Below are 19,994 nucleotides of genomic sequence, written 5' to 3' on the forward strand. Positions count from 1 at the left end.
TGAAGCAACCAAGCGAAGGTCACAAAACCTGACACTTTCTGTTGTACCAAAGTCCTCGCTGATTTTGTGCATCAACAGAATGTCCTAAAGATGATGAGGTAATGAGACAAAAATTAAAATTTGATAGAACCGCATAATAATGTGGCACTTGTAATATTCAGGTAATTTCATAAGGAAAGTTTAGAAAAACCTGAATCTAGGTACATATGGTTGAACTTAAGGTGATTGATTGAATTGTTATGTAGTTATAGATTTATTTTATAATTACGAAATTCGGCAAGTTATGTCTACGTTCTCGAAATAAGAATATTGATTTCTCATTATACGAAATACAATTTATAATGTAAGAAACAAGGGAAGTTGGAAACATTTTGCTCTTTTCCGTTAGTAGACATAATGATAAAGATGACTTTCCTTTTTTATTTTTTGTTTTTATGCTTTTCCCTCTTTTCCTCTACTCTCCTAAGCTTCCTTCCCCTTATCCCTTCTTTATTGCTTTTCTTCTTTTCCCTTCTCCTTTTCTCTATTCTCCGAAATTTCCTCTCATTTTCCACCTTCCTTTTCTCCTTTTCCCTTCTCCTTTTCTCTATTCTCCGAAATTTCCTCTCATTTTCCACCCTCCTTTTCTTCTTTTCCCTATTATATTTGGGTTGAGATGTGGACCTGTTATGGATGGACCTTCTCCTTTTCTCTATTCTCCGAAATTTCCTCTCATTTTCCACCTTCCTTTTCTCCTTTTCCCTATTATATTTGGGTTGAGATGTGGACCTGTTATGGATGGACAGACAGCCAAGTCAATGCTTGTTTTGGTCAAGCAATTGGAAAGATGTCTTTTGCTCAAGGAAGTGATGGCCACTAGTGGTAAGTGACGAGGGAATTGGATCCTCTCTTGAGTCTCAGGAGCTTTCTGGCCAACACATAAGCTCAGGAGCCTTTTGATCAACACATAAGGATCGTTAGATTTTGATCCAACGGCAACAAATATAGGATCTTCTAAACGTTATAATAATTGTAGCTGTTGGATCAAAATCCAACGGCTAGATTTTGATCCAACGGCTACAAATATAAGATCTTCTAAACGTTATAATAATTGTAGCTGTTGAATCAAAATCAAATTTGTGTGTTGGTCAGGAGGATCTGAGCCCAACCTCAGGAGGGGATCCAATTCCAGTAACGAGAGGGGGAGCCCGTGCAATTTTTTTCTTGATTATTCATTATTTAAAAGTGGATGAATAATATCATTTAATATTACAGTCTAATAATATTTCTGAGAGGTCTTAAATTTGATTCTCGCCAAATGTAAATTTGAACCATATTATTGCTAGCTCATTGTGAGACTTAGCCCACTCCTTCTTCTTAGTGTAACAGTGTAAATAATATCATTTGTTAAAAAAAAAAAGATGAATAATAGCAACTTGGTGTACTTTCATATTTCATTTCAACGTTGGGAAAGGTCCAACTTGGTGTGCTGTTACTTTTGTTAATTATTCGTTACTTTATTTAATGGGAGATTCTTTCAGATAACCAAATTTTACTTTTAAAGGCGTCATTACTCAATCAATATTTGCCACGATTTCAAAACATACTTTACTTTTCTTATAGACGATTGCCATGTTATGGGTTTGTGAGATAAAGACAATATCTCCCCATCCGGTTGATAAGGATGGTGGAAATAAAGGATATGGCCATACATGACATCCAAACTGTTGAAACACACTTCCATTTTTTAAATGTCTTGCACAGATTATATTTTATAATTAGGATAAATTAGAGCTTTACAAATTAAACAATGCACTGTAATATAGTTGCAAAGTCCTCTGTCGTAAACTCTATATGTTGATGAATGTCTAAAATAGAGTTCACTACAAGAAAATAAGTGGAAGTTTATCCTACACATTTGCAATTAAAAAGACAAATAACATGTGTACACATGATGTAGGATTTAACCAGGTAAAACCAACCACTGAGAAAATCTTCAAACTCTTAAGCCAGAACAAACACTAAGAGAAATGAGTATAGAAAGACTTACAAAACTCATCAACTAGACCCACATACTAGTCGGCAATTTTTTTCATTGCGCTTTGCTACCCGATCTCTCTTCAACCTTCAAGTCGAAATGGCACGACACTAACGCAATCGTCAATCACCGTCTCCTCGAACTTTGCAAGATACTAATGCGATCATGCAAATTGTATGAAATGGTAATAATTTTTTAAAATCAACCAATTACAAAAATCACAAGGCATATTTTCATAATTAATTTCTAATTGAAACACGAGGAAAAATCAGTGATTAAAAACTAAAATATTCTCTTTGAAAACACATGGACACAAAATTGATTTTTTTAAACTCAATGCCGACTCACTTTAAAACCCAGAATATGCAACATATAAGTTTCGAATAAACAGTGAAGAAAATATAACTTTCTCTTTCTAAATGCAGTACTGCCGACTACCATGTGTCGTATATGAAAGCTGCTATATGAATTCTGCTTACAATATAAATCTCAGAAGCTACAGAAAACCACTCATGCTTAGCGACAGCAATAACCAAAACCACACAAACTAGTTTAATGCATGCAGCCCCCAAAACTGAATACCATATTCGAATGCTCGGTGGTGTGCTAATGCATATGCATTGACGAACATACATGAGTGGACGTCTCTAAAATGCTTGGTATTTTTGTGATCAAGGCACGAGAGATAAACTTAGACTAAAATTGGCCTGACCCTAAACAAGCAAAGCCCCGAGTAGACCAACACGGATGCGCTGCAACTCATCCACTTCCTTCTTCAGACTTTCGTTGATCTTCAACACACCTTGGATTTTCAACACTTGGGGTTCAAGCTTATTAGCGATCTTCAGGAAGTGGATTACTTGATTATAAGCAGCAATCAACTCTTCATCCTTTAGGAATAATTGCCATGTTAATTGTAAGATATTATTTCACATAATATCTTGCAATTGTTCTTCAATTACCACCATATATGGCCGGCCACTCTCCACCCCAAGGGCTGGACACCCTCCTATAAATACCCCTCGCATCCCACTAAAATGTTAAGTCATTTGCTACCCACAAACTCCTAAATACATTCTAACTTTAACATCGGAGATTTTTCGGCCAAAATCCCCCTCATTCATCGTGGGCGCGTGAGACTTTTGACCTTAATCTTAAGCGTTATTATTTTACAGGTGCATTTTTGTCAAAGGAAGAGTCGGCAAAAATTTGCTACCATATCAATCTTCGCTCTAAGTTCTGTCAGAAGGTTGCACATAAAGCTAGGAACTTTAAGAAAATCTCAATTTTAATAAAAATTGATTGGAATTCAACACAACCGATCTTTCTCTTTATTGTGCATTGAGTCGTCGAAGTGCCCATCGGCCTCTCCTTTTTCTTTTGTCCGTTGCCAACCTTCAACATCACAATTGTCTCAATTTGAACTGAGAAAATTAATTCCACCACATGAGTATTCTTAAATCTTTCAGATTATTTTGAGACATCTTTCAGATTATACCAGTTTCTTGTCAGTTGAGAGTACTACATGTCTTTACAAGCTCTATTTTCCAGTTTAACCTGATATGGTTTAGATTGTTGCAGGTTGTCGGAAAGACCGTAGTCTAAGACTAAGATAACATGTAGGTAGGGACCGGATGGTTGCAGGACCCAATGGGAATAGAACTCCTAATTACAGGTATAGAAATATAATGTTTTGAAAGGATTAACTGCAACTTAAATAAGTAATTGCTAGTCAATAAGTTCCAAAAAGCAAAGTCACCATTAGTGAAAAGGACAAAGTGCGAGAGGTTTAGGATGCAAGAAAGATTTACTTGAAGGAGCAGATGATTAGATATCATCCCAGTTGCACCTGAGACTGCAATATTAATTAATTTCTTCCATGATTTTGTCTCTTCTTCCTGTGAATTTTGGACCTTATTAGATACACTACTTAATTCATTGCAAAGGAAAAGCAACTGCAAATCAATAATCAGATATGCTCTCTCTCTCTCTCTCAGACACACACATACCAAGTGTGAAATCATCCTAGCCATTATTCATGACTCTACTAAAGTAGCCCACCACCATGGACTTTGCTTATGGACACATGCCATTCTAATGCTAGAATTGTCCAGCATTTTCAATGCATGCACCGGCCACTTTTCTAGAAGCAAGATTACCATTCAACATCCCCCCTTAATCTTGTCTTGTGACGCTGATTGAGTTTCTTAGTCTGATAAAGTCTTCTTGTTTGAGTGGCTTGGTGAATATGTCTGCAACTTGGTCTTTCACGTACTCAACTTGCACATCCTTTCTTGTAATGCACTCTCTTATGTAGTGATAGCGGGTATCTATGTGCTTGCTCCTGTCATGGAATACTGGATTCTTCGCTACAGCTATTGCAGACTTATTGTCGACATAAATCTCCGTTGGTTCTTCTTGTGGCATGCTTAATTCTTTCAGCAAGTTTCTTAGCCAGATTGCATGACAAACACATGCGGTAGCAGCTACGAATTCAGCTTCACAGGTAGATAGTGTGACAATCGGTTGCTTCTTCGACATCCATGTGAATGCCGTGTCTCCCATGAAGAACACAATTAGAATATCTTCATCTTTGATTTTGACGTAAAGAGCATGTTCATGAGGGCACTTGGTGAAGTTGTTCTCCTAGAAGTATTTGTCGATGCGACTATTCCATGCTCTTGGCGCTTGTTTTAACCCATAAAGGGCTTTCTTTAGCTTCAGAACTTTGTCTTCATGCCCTTTGATTTCATAGCCTGACGGTTGTTGAATGTAGACTTCTTCTTCAAGCACACCATTTAGGAAGGCGGACTTCACATCCATTTGTTGAATCTTCCATTTGTTTTGAGCTGCCAAAGAAATTAGTAATCGTATAGTTTCCAAACGAGCAACAGGTGCAAATACCTCATCATAGTCAATTCCAGCTCTTTGACTATAGCCTTTCGCCACTAGTCTCGCTTTGTATCTTTCGAACCTTCCATTGACATTTTTCTTCATCTTGTACACCCACTGAACTCCGATGGCTTTGTGTCCTTTCGGAAGAATAGCGAGTTCCCATGTATCATTTTTCTGGATTGCTTCGATTTCGTCATCCATTGCTTTCCTCCACTTAGTATCTTGCACTGCTTCTTGGAAGTCAACTGGTTCACAATCAACAAAGAGACAGAAAAGTGTAGGATTATCAAGTCTTTCAGCTACCTCATAGAGATCTCGTAGATTTCTTGTGCGTGGTACTTCTCTTTCATTTAGATTTCTTGTGCGTGGTACTTCTCTTTCATTTCAACAAAGAGAAGTACCACGCACAAGAAATTTACGAGATCTCTATGAGGTAGCTGAAAGACTTGATAATCCTACACTTTTCTGTCTCTTTGTTGATTGTGAACCAGTTGACTTCCAAGAAGCAGTGCAAGATACTAAGTGAAGGAAAGCAATGGATGACGAAATCGAAGCAATCCAGAAAAATGATACATGGGAACTCGCTATTCTTCCGAAAGGACACAAAGCCATCGGAGTTAAGTGGGTGTACAAGATGAAGAAAAATGCCAATGGAAAGGTCGAAAGATACAAAGCGAGACTAGTGGCGAAAGGCTATAGTCAAAGAGCTGGAATCGACTATGATGAGGTATTTGCACCTGTTGCTCGTTTGGAAACTATACGATTACTAATTTCTTTGACAGCTCAAAACAAATGGATGTGAAGTCCGCCTTCCTAAATGGTGTGCTTGAAGAAGAAGTCTACATTCAACAACCGTCAGGCTATGAAATCAAAGGGCATGAAGACAAAGTTCTGAAGATGAAGAAAGCCCTTTATGGGTTAAAACAAGCGCCAAGAGCATGGAATAGTCGCATCGACAAAGACTTCCAGGAGAACAACTTCACCAAGTGCCCTCATGAACATGCTCTCTACGTCAAAATCAAAGATGAAGATATTCTGATTGTGTGCTTATATGTGGATGATCTAATCTTTACCGGAAGTAATCCAAGCATGTTTGAAGAGTTCAAAAGAATGATGACCAAAGAATTCGAGATGACGGACATCGGGCTGATGGCATACTACCTAGGCATTGAAGTCAAGCAAAATGAAGAAGGCATTTTCATTTCCCAAGAAAGCTACACAAAGGAGATAATGAAAAGGTTCAAAATGGACGACTGCAAGCCCATAAGCACGCCAGTGGAATGTGGAGTGAAACTAACCAAGCATGACCAAGGAGAAAGCGTAGATCCAACATTTTTCAAAAGTCTAGTGGGAAGCTTGCGCTACTTGACATGCACAAGACCGGACATTCTGTATGTCGTCGGATTAATCAGTTGCTATATGGAGAATCCCACAACTACACACTTGAAGACCGCCAAAAGAATTCTTCGATACCTTAAAGGTACTGTTAACTTTGGCATGTTCTATTCAAGTTCTGATAGCTACAAACTTGTTGGATACAGCGACAGTGATTGGGTAGGAGATTCCGACGATAGAAAAAACACTACTGGATTTGTGTTCTTCATGGGAGACACGGCATTCACATGGATGTCGAAGAAGCAACCGATTGTCACACTATCTACCTGTGAAGTTGAATTCGTAGCTGCTACCGCATGTGTTTGTCATGCAATCTGGCTGAAAAACTTGCTGAAAGAATTAAGCATGCCACAAGAAGAACCAACGGAGATTTATGTCGACAATAAGTCTGCAATAGCTCTAGCAAAGAATCCAGTATTCCATGACAGGAACAAGCACATAGATACCCGCTATCACTACATAAGAGAGAGCATTACAAGAAAGGATGTGCAAGTTGAGTACGTGAAGTCTCAAGACCAAGTTGCAGACATATTCACCAAGCCACTCAAACAAGAAGACTTTATCAGACTAAGAAACTCAATCGGCGTCACAAGACAAAATTAAGGGGGGATGTTGAATGGTAATCTTGCTTCTAGAAAAGTGGCCGGTGCATGCATTGAAAATGCTAGACATTTCTAGCATAAGAATGACATGTGTTCATTGTGTCCATAAGCAAAGTCCATGGTGGTGGGCTACTTTAGTAGAGTCATGAATAATGGCTAGGATGATTTCACACTTGGTATTCACACTTGGTATGGTTGGTTATACTTGCCTATAAATATAGTATGTTGTTATGTTTAAGAATGAGAAGTGAAGAAAAGAGAAAGAAGAAGAAGTACGAGAGACAAGAAGGCTCCCTACCTAAAAGAAAAGAGAATAAGTAGAAGAAGCATCCATAGCTTCTAAGAGTGTTTTGAGTGATTCCTCTTGTATTAGTTTGTGTGAGAATAAAAGGTTTTTGTGTGTTATACCTTGAGTGTTCCTTTTCTCTTGCCTATCAATTTCCGCTGCGTTACATTCTTCTTTGGAGATAAACATCTCCAAAGTAGTGAAGTTTCTTTAAAACCCAACAAAAGGTGGGTCTTGGTATATGAAGGTGTTGACAGCTCAGCTACTGCCATGGTGTTGGCGTGGTATCAGACAAAAGATGAGAGGGAGAGAGATGGGCAAACGGGTTTTGAAGAGAAGGTCTGTATGAAGACAGAGACAGAGATTGGTTTGGAGGGAGGGGAAGAGAGGGAGGGTGATGAAGGAAGAGAGTGTGTTGGAAAAGATGGATTTTGAAATATTAGTCTAAGGCCATGTAAATGACACTTGTCAATACTCCCTCATTCATAAGAAAATCTCTGTTTTCTTTCTTAAATTTTAGGTCTTTTAGTCAAAATGATCAATGAGATTTTCATAAGACATAAATTTAGTTTTTGAGATTTAAAATCAATAAAAATGGTCACTAAAATTGTGTACTATATATTATTTTGATCATTCCATTAAAAAACTCCGTTAAGTGGTCCCTAAGCTTTTTAAGAGAAGAACCAAAATGATGGATGATGAACAATCTCAAGAACCAAAGGTATGTGTTATGCAAATCTCAGGGACCAAAATTATGTGGTATGTAAATTTTAGGGACCAAAGTTATGTGTTATGCAAATCTCAGAAACCATTTTGACTAAAAAACCTAAATTTTATAAGTGATACCAACACGTACTTGGAACCATACTATCCTCATTTGACAGTTAGATCTTGGAAAGCCACTAACGAATCCCTTTAAAAAAGAGTATAAAGGCCCAAGTCTTTGTGCTATAAAGGAAAGAAGTACTAGGACTGAAGATCGTAGGATTAGAGGGGAAGTCCTCCCCTGCAGAAAATCCCACGCTCTAGAGGCCTCGAATATCTACCTCTTCCAATCTTGGTCGGAAACGGGAAGACTTTCCATCAGCTCCTTACTCCTTGCCTGGAGCTGGGCATGACTACTCTACTTCCAAACCTGCAAACCTGGAACACCTCTGCAACTCCTTGTCTAGAGTTGGACACCCATATATATTATATATGTGTCGGGGACGCTCATTTTTTACACATATTTTGACACCTATTTTGAGTCCACCCTGTAACTTTTTTTGAACGATTCGAACAATTTATCTTTTAACAATTATCTGAAACCATATGATCGTCAATTAAATGATAGTCACTTTAGTATTTCTTTGCATAGCAGTATTTGTATATTTTCTTTAATTTTTATTTTTTTTTGCTAGAAAAAGAAATGATTAAATTAAAGAGAAAAGCTCCTAGGGCAACCCGTTTGCGTACAATAAAAAAGATGAGCTGGACGAGCAGCCAAATGAATAGATTTATCCCAAACATGGAAGCCATAAACTGAGAGACCAACACTTGTGACTGCATCCGCTAGGAAATTGACTTCTCTGAAAACATGCTTCTAGCAAATATCCTCAAAAAAGCTCACCAACCATCAAATATCAGCAAGAATGGTCCTAAGTCTCTAGGAACATGATAGGCACCGCGAACAACCTTGATAACCAACTTAGAATCGCCTTCAACAATGATGCGCTTAAATCCCCTCGAATTTGCCATCCAAAGACCATCACTAAGCACCAAACATTTCGCCGCATTAATGGTATTCTGACCAACACTATGCGCCCCAACAATGATAGGGGAACCATTCTCATTTCTAATCACAAAACCAGAGGCAGCCTGCTGGTTAACCACCGAGCCATCAAAGTTGAGCTTGACAAAACAAGTATCCGGGGGGACCAACGAATGGAGCCAGGATTTGCCATCTGATTACCAGACGACCCTTTATGCAACAGCAGATTAGTTTCACGATAATCTCTACCCACACTTAACGCTGAAATCACAATTCTAGTGTAATTTGGATTTTTATTTTGAAAAACGACAAGGTTTCTTTCCTTCCAAATTTCCCAAAATAAGGAACGCCGTATTCAACTCACTCAGATCATCAATGTTGCTGTTGGGAGTTTAGCCACTCATTGAAATTAAGTGTTTGATTCATCTTTAAGGAGTTAGATAAGGCGGGGTTATTCTACACCTGTCTAGCAAAAAACACAATCAACAAAATGATGGCTAATGATTTCGTTTTCCAAGTTACAAAGGGGACAAATAGTAGGCATATTATTAATAAATTTTGCCAAACGGTCTTTGGTTTGTAGTTTCCCCAAAATGAGAAGCCAACTAAATTTTTTTACTTTATGAGGTTTGAATAAAGGCTTCTAGACACTCTAGTAATACCATTCTCCATGGTGAAAGTACCACGAGCACCCTCAACCACAAAGGGAGGGGATTGGCAAATTTGTTGGCCTACGCAGGGATTCTAGGGCTGGTGGGGATACTAGCATGCCTGGAAGAAAGTTTCAAGTTGGGAAATGACAGTCATGGTTAAGGTACACAAGCTCTGAGGTGGGATAAAGAACCTAAACAACCAATGCCTATAAATACTAATGGCAAAGCTACTAAGGTGGTTCCAGGAATACAAAGAGGGTAACCTCAAAAGGCCAATGGACACACACAAGCTCTTAGAGATAGTTAACATCCTACATAACCTAAAACTAAATCAGACAGTAGAGAAGGCATGCAAGAACTCGGAAAACAATAAATTGGGAAATCAATACACTCCAAGCCAATAGCTAATATTTATGCAATCATAATTAAGCCTAAAGATTAAAATCACAACATATCAATTGAGCTGTTTAGCTTCCAGCAGGTGTTATAATTATCCCTGCCCAAAATAACCAGTGATAATCAAAACATACCTTGCACGCTCCGGTTAGCAGGTCATCAATTATATGGCAGCAGATGACGGCTCGCGTCACCTCCCAACTCATCCACCTTGGGTAATTCCCCCGTATCTTGATCTTCTCATTGTGAATTAGCTCACCACGCCCTTCTCTTTTAACATAATGATTATGATTATCCCCCCGAGACAAGGGCTCATCAAAGCAAGCGAAATACTGAGCCTTATCAGATGGCTTAAAACCTAATTTCACTCGGAAATCTGCCTTAATTGAAATTTCATTCCCCTCTATTATCCAACTAGTTAACCAATTAACTACAACCCAGCTGAAATTTGCAAAGAAAAACCGATTAACCAAGTGGATTAATTGACCTGGGTGAGCCCTAACCCTAACCCTAGAAACTCCGCCCCTTTTCCCCTCTTGACTCTCTGTATGTCACTCAATTGTCTCTCATCAGAGAGCTTCTCTCTGTTATATACAAAACCATTACACAGTGAAAATGTATATATTTTCTTTAATACAAATGAAAATCTTGATGATTTTATATTTATATTTTTGTTTTGTAAAGATAATTTATAAATAATGAATTAAAAAATAGATAATTCAGATCTTTAGAAAAAGTTAGGGAGTGTGTTGTATAAATTGTGCATCAAAAAATGGGTGTTATCTGATCCAAACCGTTCACATTTTAATATATTAGTACTAACCGTGTAGCGCTTGAACTCTTATATATACAAATGAGCAGTGGATTGCCTTATTGGTTGATGCCTTTCTCCTCTTTAACTCACTGCTTCTAGAGCTCAGACTTTCTCCACTCTCTGTAATTTAGAGTAAATTATCATATTGTTTATTATAAAAAAATCATATTGTTTGTTCCCAAAAAGAAAACAAGGAATACAAAATATTCATAGTTTAAGTTGGTTACAAGGGTATTATTATCATTTGGCTACGCAAGATTAAACAATTTCTATATACGAGACTGCAACGACTTTTTAACATCTCCCTTAAATTTCTAATTCCAGCTGAAACTTGAAAACTACTTGGTTATGGATTCAAACTGCAGACAAATGCCATGACAATCTGGAAAACCAAATGATCAATATCTTGTTTAGCGGACTAAGTCTTAACTAAGTTGACTAGTGCAGTGTGTTGGAAAATTTAATAATAATATTATTATATTAAATTTATTAATTGAATGGAAAGTAGAAGTGGAGCTTTTTGGTAGAAAGATATGTCTACTCAAACGAAGAGTTGCAACTTTTGACTGTTCATGAATAGTCACATGCTTTCCAAAAAGGTATCTTACATTTTATAAATAGGGAAGCCCTATATAATCATAATATAACTTTTCATCATACATACATATAGTGCATTAAATATTAGAGAGTCTCATTGAGTCCATATGAGAGAGTTTTCAATACAATCGTGGTTCATGGAGCCTTGTGATTTGGACTACTACTATTACAAGGACGTGGTTGTTGTATCTTGGGAGACATGCGCCGATCAACCATGAGTACCGTAGTGGGGCGTAAACTTGTCTTAAGGACAAAGTGTCCAACACTTGCCTCGACCGTTTTTCCTAGGTTTTTCTAATCTATTATGTCATGTTCATTTAACATTGGTTACTCGTGTGCATGCATGATTGTGATAGATAATTTCATGAATTATTCCTTGATTTTCTATGTGATTTATTATAGCAATTAGACCAATTTTTCCAACATAGTGTACTCCTCTCGTTGCACCCAAGTTCGAAATGGCTAGAGCGGCCTACTTTCACAACTGCATCTAAGTTCAAAACTCTCTCATAATTTACGATTTATAACACGGATTATGATCCATCAACCCTTTAAATACCAAGCTTTTTGTTTCTTGTGTACGGCAGGAATGTGGAAGCTAATTGGATTTAGTCCATGTCCTACACAACCAAGCATATTACGTATCGTTTAAGGCAAAAACATAAAACATAAAACATAAATTCAATGAAGATTCCTTTGAATTCTTCTGCCGGCCACTAAGAACATACGAATTGTTGAAGCAATTAACTATAATCCCAACTTTGATTGACGTTTTAAACAATGTTAAGCCTCGATCTTGTCATCATCGCAAAACATTAATTTAACCCTAATTACTGTCCTATTTATTTGCATTATGCTACACCAAACTTAATGTAACACATTTGCAAACACATCAATTTCAACAGCATAATGTCTCCCGAAGAGTTCTCCGGCGGGGATGGAGTCTACGTTGCCGGAGACACTACAAATGGTTTCGATCCAAAAACCGGAATATATCACTCCCTTCTCAACCTTGGTCACCGTTACAAAGTCCCCACCAGGCATAACCTCGACACGGCCACATTTGTTTTGTCGCAGTTTCCACCCCGTCATCAGGCCGAGACAAGAGTTGCACTCATTGACTCGGCCACCAACGAACGAGTGACCTATGAACAGCTTCGTCATTCAGTTCATGCTCTTGCTTCAGGATTGTACCAGGGACTTGGTGTTAGAAAAGGGGATGTGGTTTTTCTCTTGTCCCCTAACTCCCTTTTGTACCCAACCATATGCTTGGCAGTGTTGTCAATAGGAGCAATTTTAACAACGGCAAATCCGGTCAATACCGAGTCAGAAATCGGCAAGCAAGTTCGCGATTCGGGCGCCAAGCTTGCTATTTCATCTCCTGAGGAGCTTCACAAATTGGTCCCAACTGGGGTGCCTACAATCTTAACATCGAGGCCGTTGAGTGATGATTCCTCACTCACCATTGAAGAGTTGATTGAAGGGTGTGATCCCATTCCGACCGAGTCGATGCAAGCCCGTCCAACTCAGTCGGACACTGCTGCTATTTTATACTCCTCTGGGACTACTGGGGTAAGTAAAGGTGTAGTTCTAACACATGCAAATTTCATTGCCATTATCGCAATGCTCAGATGGACGGTGGACAAAACATCAGCGCAAGACGATGTATTTTTGTGCTTCATTCCTATGTTCCACATCTACGGGCTCGCTTTCTTTGGCCTTGGATTGTTTTGCGGAGGAACCACCACTGTTTTGATGCAAAAGTTTGAGCTCAACAACATGTTGGATGCTATAAAAACTCACAAAGTGAGCAACATACCAGCTGTGCCTCCAGTGATTCTTGGACTAGTAAAGCACGCGAGCAAAACTGCCTGCGACTTGTCGTCTCTGAGGAGGGTGGGCTCAGGGGCTGCACCGTTGAGCAAAGAATTGATTGATGAGTTTAGAAATCGGTTTCCTTGGGTTGAGATGAGACCAGGCTATGGCCTAACGGAAAGCTGTGGTGCAGCAACTTTTTTCATTTCAGACAAGCAGGCTAAGGCTCACTCCGCCTCTTGTGGGGAGCTGCTGCCGGGTTTTTTGGCTAAGATAGTGGATATCGAAACTGGGGAGGCCTTGCCACCGTATAAGGAAGGAGAGCTGTGGCTGAAGAGCCCTACTATTATGAAAGAGTATTTGGGGAATGTGGAAGCAACACTTGCAACTATCGACTCAGATGGCTGGCTCAAAACTGGTGATCTTTGTTACTTTGATGAGGAAGGACTTCTTTACATCGCTGATCGGATCAAGGAGCTCATCAAGCATAACGGATACCAGGTTGCTCCGGCGGAATTGGAGGCCATACTATTGAGTCATCCTCAAATTCTGGATGCAGCTGTTATACCGTGCGTTACTTACGTCCCTCTTTCTGTATGCGCATGAGCGTGCCTATCTGTATCCATATCTATATCTATCTTTGTATATAATATGATTTAAAAAAATGCAGTGTTGAAGACGAAGAAGCAGGACAAATACCGATGGCATATGTGGTGAGAGCAGCTACTCCAGATGGACTCACTGAAGACCAAGTCATCCAATTTGTTGCCGGCCAGGTCAGTCTTAAAGCTTGATTCTGCATCCGTTTTCAGTAGCCATTAATCTTGAGAAAAAGTTTTGTAACTTTTGCACTTGAAAATTTCAGGTGGCTCCCTACAAAAAAGTAAGAAGAGTGGACTTTATCTCTGCCATTCCTCGCTCACCAGCAAGTAAAATCTTAAGGAAGGAACTGGTTACTTTACAAAACAAACAGCAAATAGTCTCTAGATTGTAATGCCTTTTCATCTGCCATTCTGGGATAATCGAGTTATCAAAAAATAAAATTTCAGGTGGAAAGAGTTGTAGATTACAAAGCACGTAATTGTCGTTAGAAGTGTACTTTTGTGTTTTTTCCATTCAAGAACGATCCATGTTCTCCATTCCACGAACCAACCCATGTTTTTCTAGCATGTATTGCTCACTCATCATATGTTTTACACCCAACTATGGGAGTTTTGAGCCATTTAGTACTGCGGTCTAGTGATATGCCTCTTTTGTCAATTAGAGGTTTTGAGTTCGTTTCTCGGCAAAGGCGAATTCGAACCAAATTATTATAGCTAGCCCAATATGAGACTTAGCCCACTCTCCCACTCTTTAGTGTAGATAATATTGTTTGTTAAAAAATAAAAACCTCCATAGTTTAGCCTCATCATGGGCAAGCAATGTGGTTCAAATTCTCATTTGATAATAATTGAACTTAAGACATTTCACTTACAAATGAAAATGAATGGCGACCCAACTATGGGAAGTAATTCGATGAGAGGTCCTGATGATTAATGACCTGAATGAGCCACTGAAATCTATCCCGATATATTGGGCAAGTAGACTTCTAGCCTAACTTCTCTCTCGTCCACCAAAAACAAGGCATTCTTGTAATGTTGTTCGTTGTGAAAATTAGATGACCAAAATTAGTCTCATTAAATCTCGAATTTTAATGCCCGAAAGTATACGAATAGGATGATAGTATAGCAAATAAGCACGAATATCATCCCACCAGAGATCGAATTGATTCTAAAAGTCTTACTAACTAAACTGAAACAAATTACAATCGAAAAGCTTTAACGGAAAGTAGAGAGAATTTTAATTAAACTGAAAGTTTAAATTATGCTTAAAAAATAAACGAATTGAAATAATGAACTGAAAACATAGAAAACAAGACCTAGGGCATCCGAATTCACCGTAGCTAATTCTAGTTAATTCCTCTTAATATGTAATCAACAAGTAATTCTCTAATATTGATGATTGATTTCCCTAGATTATTTAATGGACATGGCATCTAGTTGCATCAAAAGCATCTTTACATGTTAACTCTCTATGACATCTAGACAAATTTAAACAAGAATCCATTTAGCTATATGGAAATCGTTGGAAAATCACATAAATCCTAATTGCAAGAAGCTCAAACCCAAGTATGATATCTACTCTCACTGGCATCAAATCAACTAAATTAAAACCTCGATAGTGATCAAGCATCTAAATAAAAATTAAGCACATTACGAATAGCAAAAGATGGTAAGGAAGAAAAACTTGATAATAACAATGCCAAAAGGAAATTAAGTATTCATGACAGGGTTACATTGTACCCCTAGAAAGAAAAACCCTAGAAAAGTTCTTCCTCCTTGTTGTGCCAAAACCCTATGCCCTTGTGAATCTGATAGTTTTGGTGGCAACGTAGTCTTCACAAGGAGAATGAAATCTCCTTAATATAAACCCACGGCAAGCTATTAAGTCTCTCCTGAAGTCAATTGATAGCATTCCCATGTCAATTTGATCTCCAAAACCGATGTAGTTTCATCTTCTTATTGTAATGCATATGTCTTGGTGCAGTGAATTAGCCTCTTGCTCCATTGGAATTACTCTAGATACCCGGAAACTGAAAAGCTCGTTTTCCACTTCTTTTTCATCTAACTCCAGTATCGAATGCCTACAAATTGAAACAATAAAATTAGTGCATGTAACCCATTCAAATATGCAAAATCCAAAGGGAATATATGATAAAAATATATAAAAATATGACCACATCATTGTTTTCACAGCATAGCAAAATGGAGTTATACGTTTAGAACAGAAGACAGATCAGTCAGTAAACAGATCAGACAAGTCACAAAGACTAAGCAAGAAACACACAAAGCAAAAACTCATTTCAACAAGATATAGTAAAATATCAACTCGTCCTCCTAACACCTAGCCCCTCCCCCTAGGATTCATCTGGTCAGCAATTGTCATTAAGCTTTTATGAAAGATACAAAGGCATCGTCGTCGACTGTTTAAGGCAAGAAGTCTTTTTCGGCATACATGAGGCAATTCTAACATCAAACAATTCATCTATGAAGGGATATGAGTACAAAGAGAGTTTGCAGTACAAACCTAAAAGTATCAACCACAACATTTTGGACCTCTTTTATCATCTCTTTCCAACCTTTCTGACAATTAGTTTTTCCAACTATTTAACCAGATGGACAGTGTTAATCACTTAATGTTAGAAGGAGAAAAAAGGCAACAAAACTCATCCATAGAGTGAGACCTCCATCCTCTTGTATCATTCGAATGACCAAAAAAGAAAAGAAACCACATCATGTCTTTGTTGGTGAACGCAATTATAGAAGAATTTACTTTCAGCATTTGGGTTGTATCTGCTATGTGGAAATGTAATATTTCTACAGAATTTATTGAAGAAATTTCTTCCCCATTCTTAAGGTATTATAAAACGGAAAATTACTAACTCTGAACCTCTTTTCCTCGCTCACTATCTTAGTTTGGAATCTGGACTAACATAAATTTCATATGGATCTATGCATAATGTAAATATGAAAGGATAGAGTATTTCCCAAGTGAGAAGGTACGACTCTCCAGCATACAAATAAAGGTTAATATAGCATGTGCAAGTATTCCAGACTTTCTTAAAGTTCAAGACTAGCTGAGGTTTTCATGTTCTCACATATACTAGTTTCAGAACGAAATAAATTATGAGATGGATAGTGAATATGGTATAAATAATCCTCCGAAAATTATATTGGTGGTTCGCAAGCCATTACTAGAACAAAATTAAGTATACGAATAAACAATGATGCGGCATTGTAAACTAAATAGTAAAATTTATCAGACCAAGTAGAGATCCTTCTTTCAAACACAAAAATAATAATATGTTTAAGATCATTTGAGACAAAATAAATATCAACAGATATTTCTTAAGAGGGAATTGTCATTACCACATCGTCGGCAGGTTGAGTAAGCTAGAGTGGTCTGTTGGGGGCAAGCAGTCTTCATTGAAGGGTTCAACTTAAGTTATTTTGTAGATGACACATGTTTAAAAATATGGATCATCATCAAAGGGTTAACATTTTCCATCGCTCAATAATTATATCCATTTCACTCATTTCAAGTCTCATTGTATTTATGAAACCTTGAATTACCAATTTCAACTTCCATTGTCCAAGTTCTCTAACATTGGAATAACCCAGTCACCATCCATTTTGACATCCCCATCTACTTTGAACGCCTTAATTTCCTCTGGAGCTGGCATTCCTCTAGTATTTCGACACCCTAGGAAAACAAGGTCTAAAGTTTTCCTCCTAACATCATATATCGGATTAGACTCAATTAAGCACCCTTTACTATATGCCTCTCTAAGAAAAACGGTTTGAGTATTACGTCTGGTTGATATGTAAAAAATTCCAGGGTGCTTCAAGATAAGCTCCCGCACATTAACAACCATAGCAAAATCTTTCCGAAAATGAGCTAATCTTTCAACCTCAACTATCTTCTCTACTGACAAACTCAAGAACTCATGAAGAATACCAACCGCCCGTTTCTCATACCTCTCTATCCCTCCACAAGTACGAATGCTGACAATCTCTTTCCTGTCATAAGGCTTCACGTAAGGAAGCCTTTGCCAATTCTTCAACTTATCTCTAAATCCTGCCTGGATTTCATACCCTGTTGGGAAATTTATAGGGAATGCATACTTTGTCTCAAACTCACTTAACCACTTCTCTCTAAATTCCTTTTCTCGCCATTTCTCAACTTCAGCAACATCCAAATTCTCATCTCTACTAATCAGTTCTACAACCTCTAAATCAATCAACCTAAAATCCTTTGAATATTTACCAAGGATGGATTCTCTGAAATCCTCAGGCAATCCAAATTCTTTCCTGACCAGCCTCAAAGCATGGACATGAAGAGTGCCACTCACAGACATCATCAACAACTTCTTTACACGATGAACAACTTCAAATTCCCATTGTTTCATAGCCATTGCCTCTTCCTCTATTAAACCCCTCATTTTCTTACCGATCCTGCAACACAAACTGCGCCGCGCCGGATGCATAAACACCTCAAAAATATGTGGGTATTTGTGAACAAAGGCACCAATGCCTACATTAAGCCCCACAAGGTTCCTCCATCGAGACATTAGTTGCAAGGACACAAAGGGTCCACGCTTCCGACTGGACATGAGGTCGTGGAGTTTTAGGATGATATCGAGCTTCTTGAGGTGGGTTGTGAGTTTGTCTAGCTTTGAGTCCCTGGTTCGATCTTCTAATCGTGTTCGGGCTGAAATTACAGGCTTTAGCCATCTTTTTTGTACAAAGGAATTGAAGGGGCCAAAAGGGGTCACTTGTGAGCTTAATAGAGAAGCTTTGAACTTGAAGAGGCTGAGTTTGGAGCTTTCGAATAGTCTCATGGGGTCTAATTTGGTGGGTTAAGCTTCCAAATTTGTTTAACTTTCTTCAGCTCAAGTCCCACAAGAATCAAACTTTTTGAACCAAACAAAATTCCTTGTGTATATTTAGTGATGACCAACTTACACAGCCCTCATCTGGCTTGTACATCTGCCGCTGCCTGCTATTCTCGAAGGCACAAAATGCAATGAGCCTATCAGAAACACGCCACATAAATATGTGAGAAATTACAATAATCTGAACAACCAGAACAAACATAAAAGAATCTGTGTAACATGTGAAATAAATTATAATCCGGGTTGGCCTTCGGTTTTGAAAGAGTTAACTCCACGTTGGCTGATTCCAACCGAAATTATAAACTTCATCTATCTTATAAATTACCATCCCCTAAAACTATTGCCCGATAATCAAATTAAACCCGAAACCTTCAACTCCATCAATATCCCCCCAAAGATTTGTTACCATGCTTCAATAGCACCCGCCGCGGTAAAGGATAAATTAGACCCTAATAATACAACGTTTCCTCCCCTTTCTCCGCGTTTCTTCTCCTCTTTCTATGTCCTTAAAACCTCCCCATTCTGCAACTTATCGGCCGAGATTTATCGGGTGCCCAGAGAATATTATAATTAGCCAAATGCATTCTTGTTTGTTGATGAAATGCAGATAAACTTTCTTCACTAATACAAACCGAAAAAGAATCGAAGGGGATGCAATTCATAACCCAATCTTCCAAATACTTCCCTATCACTAATCACTTGGGAGAAATACCGATTACAATTAATTACACTCTTAATTCTACGATACAAAGAGAGCTGTCAAGAGAAAGAGACTGACCGGTTATAGGATCGTTCATCGTCGTCGTGAGCTTGGAAGACGGACGACGCTTGTGTATTTATGGAGAAGCTCTGCAAATTGATGCATTCATGTTTGAAGTTGCAGTCAAAAGATGAGCATGAAAACCTCGGCAGTGCAAATACAAGAGAGAAGCTCGCACTTTCCAAATCCAACCCAATGAAAGAGATCGAAATGTGTATTTTTTTTTTTTTTTTAACAAACGATTACGTGGGAGAGGTGGCTCAGACCATCCTCAACCGAAGGGCATGTGGGAGACAAAAAAGGGCCGAAGGGCCAACCGGCTGGCCCAATCCAGCCAACCAGCCTTTGGCGGGTTGGATTTTTCATTATTAATATATTTTCTGTTGGATATAATCGACAATATTGTTCTTTTTTTTCTTTTTCTTTTTTTAGGCCAAATTTTTTTAAAAGAAGAAAGTCCCTTTTTTTTCCTATAAATACCTAATTCATTTCTACACCATTTTTCGCATAATTTTCACCC

General features: G+C 38.2%; 2 protein-coding genes and 1 long non-coding RNA gene across 4 annotated transcripts in view; 1 reads left to right on the forward strand and 2 right to left on the reverse strand.

The window, feature by feature from the left end:
• The window catches only part of LOC139197545 (uncharacterized), a 55,897-nt gene extending 45,271 nt beyond the window's left edge, over window positions 1-10,626 (reverse strand). The window contains exons 1-2 of the long non-coding RNA XR_011583010.1: window positions 10,129-10,626; window positions 3,829-3,915 (exon numbers count right to left, since the gene is read on the reverse strand). This is a non-coding gene — a long non-coding RNA (uncharacterized lncRNA). The remainder of the gene's footprint in view (window positions 1-3,828; window positions 3,916-10,128) is intronic.
• Window positions 10,627-12,296: 1,670 nt separating this feature from the next.
• On the forward strand, window positions 12,297-14,331 carry LOC103438876 (probable CoA ligase CCL5). The gene is made up of 3 exons (XM_008377419.4): window positions 12,297-13,789; window positions 13,891-13,996; window positions 14,086-14,331. The coding sequence occupies exons 1-3, from the start codon at window positions 12,315-12,317 to the stop codon at window positions 14,212-14,214; spliced, it is 1,710 nt and encodes a 569-aa protein (XP_008375641.3). The 5' UTR covers window positions 12,297-12,314; the 3' UTR covers window positions 14,215-14,331.
• Window positions 14,332-15,491: 1,160 nt separating this feature from the next.
• LOC103438863 (protein ROOT PRIMORDIUM DEFECTIVE 1-like) lies at window positions 15,492-19,657 on the reverse strand. 2 transcript variants are annotated; one of them, XM_008377402.4, is made up of 3 exons: window positions 19,493-19,657; window positions 17,189-18,851; window positions 15,492-15,903 (listed from the first exon to the last, which is right to left on the reverse strand). In XM_008377402.4, the coding sequence occupies exon 2, from the start codon at window positions 18,658-18,660 to the stop codon at window positions 17,398-17,400; it is 1,263 nt and encodes a 420-aa protein (XP_008375624.3). In that variant the 5' UTR covers window positions 18,661-18,851; window positions 19,493-19,657; the 3' UTR covers window positions 15,492-15,903; window positions 17,189-17,397. The 2 variants fall into 2 exon arrangements, with proteins under 2 accessions (XP_008375624.3, XP_028961242.2); XM_029105409.2 differs by having other exon boundaries at window positions 17,189-18,818; window positions 19,493-19,652.
• Window positions 19,658-19,994: the final 337 nt, after the last annotated feature.

This window comes from Malus domestica, chromosome 07 (assembly GCF_042453785.1).
Source record: "Malus domestica chromosome 07, GDT2T_hap1".
In the NCBI taxonomy this organism is placed as follows: Eukaryota; Viridiplantae; Streptophyta; class Magnoliopsida; order Rosales; family Rosaceae; genus Malus; species Malus domestica.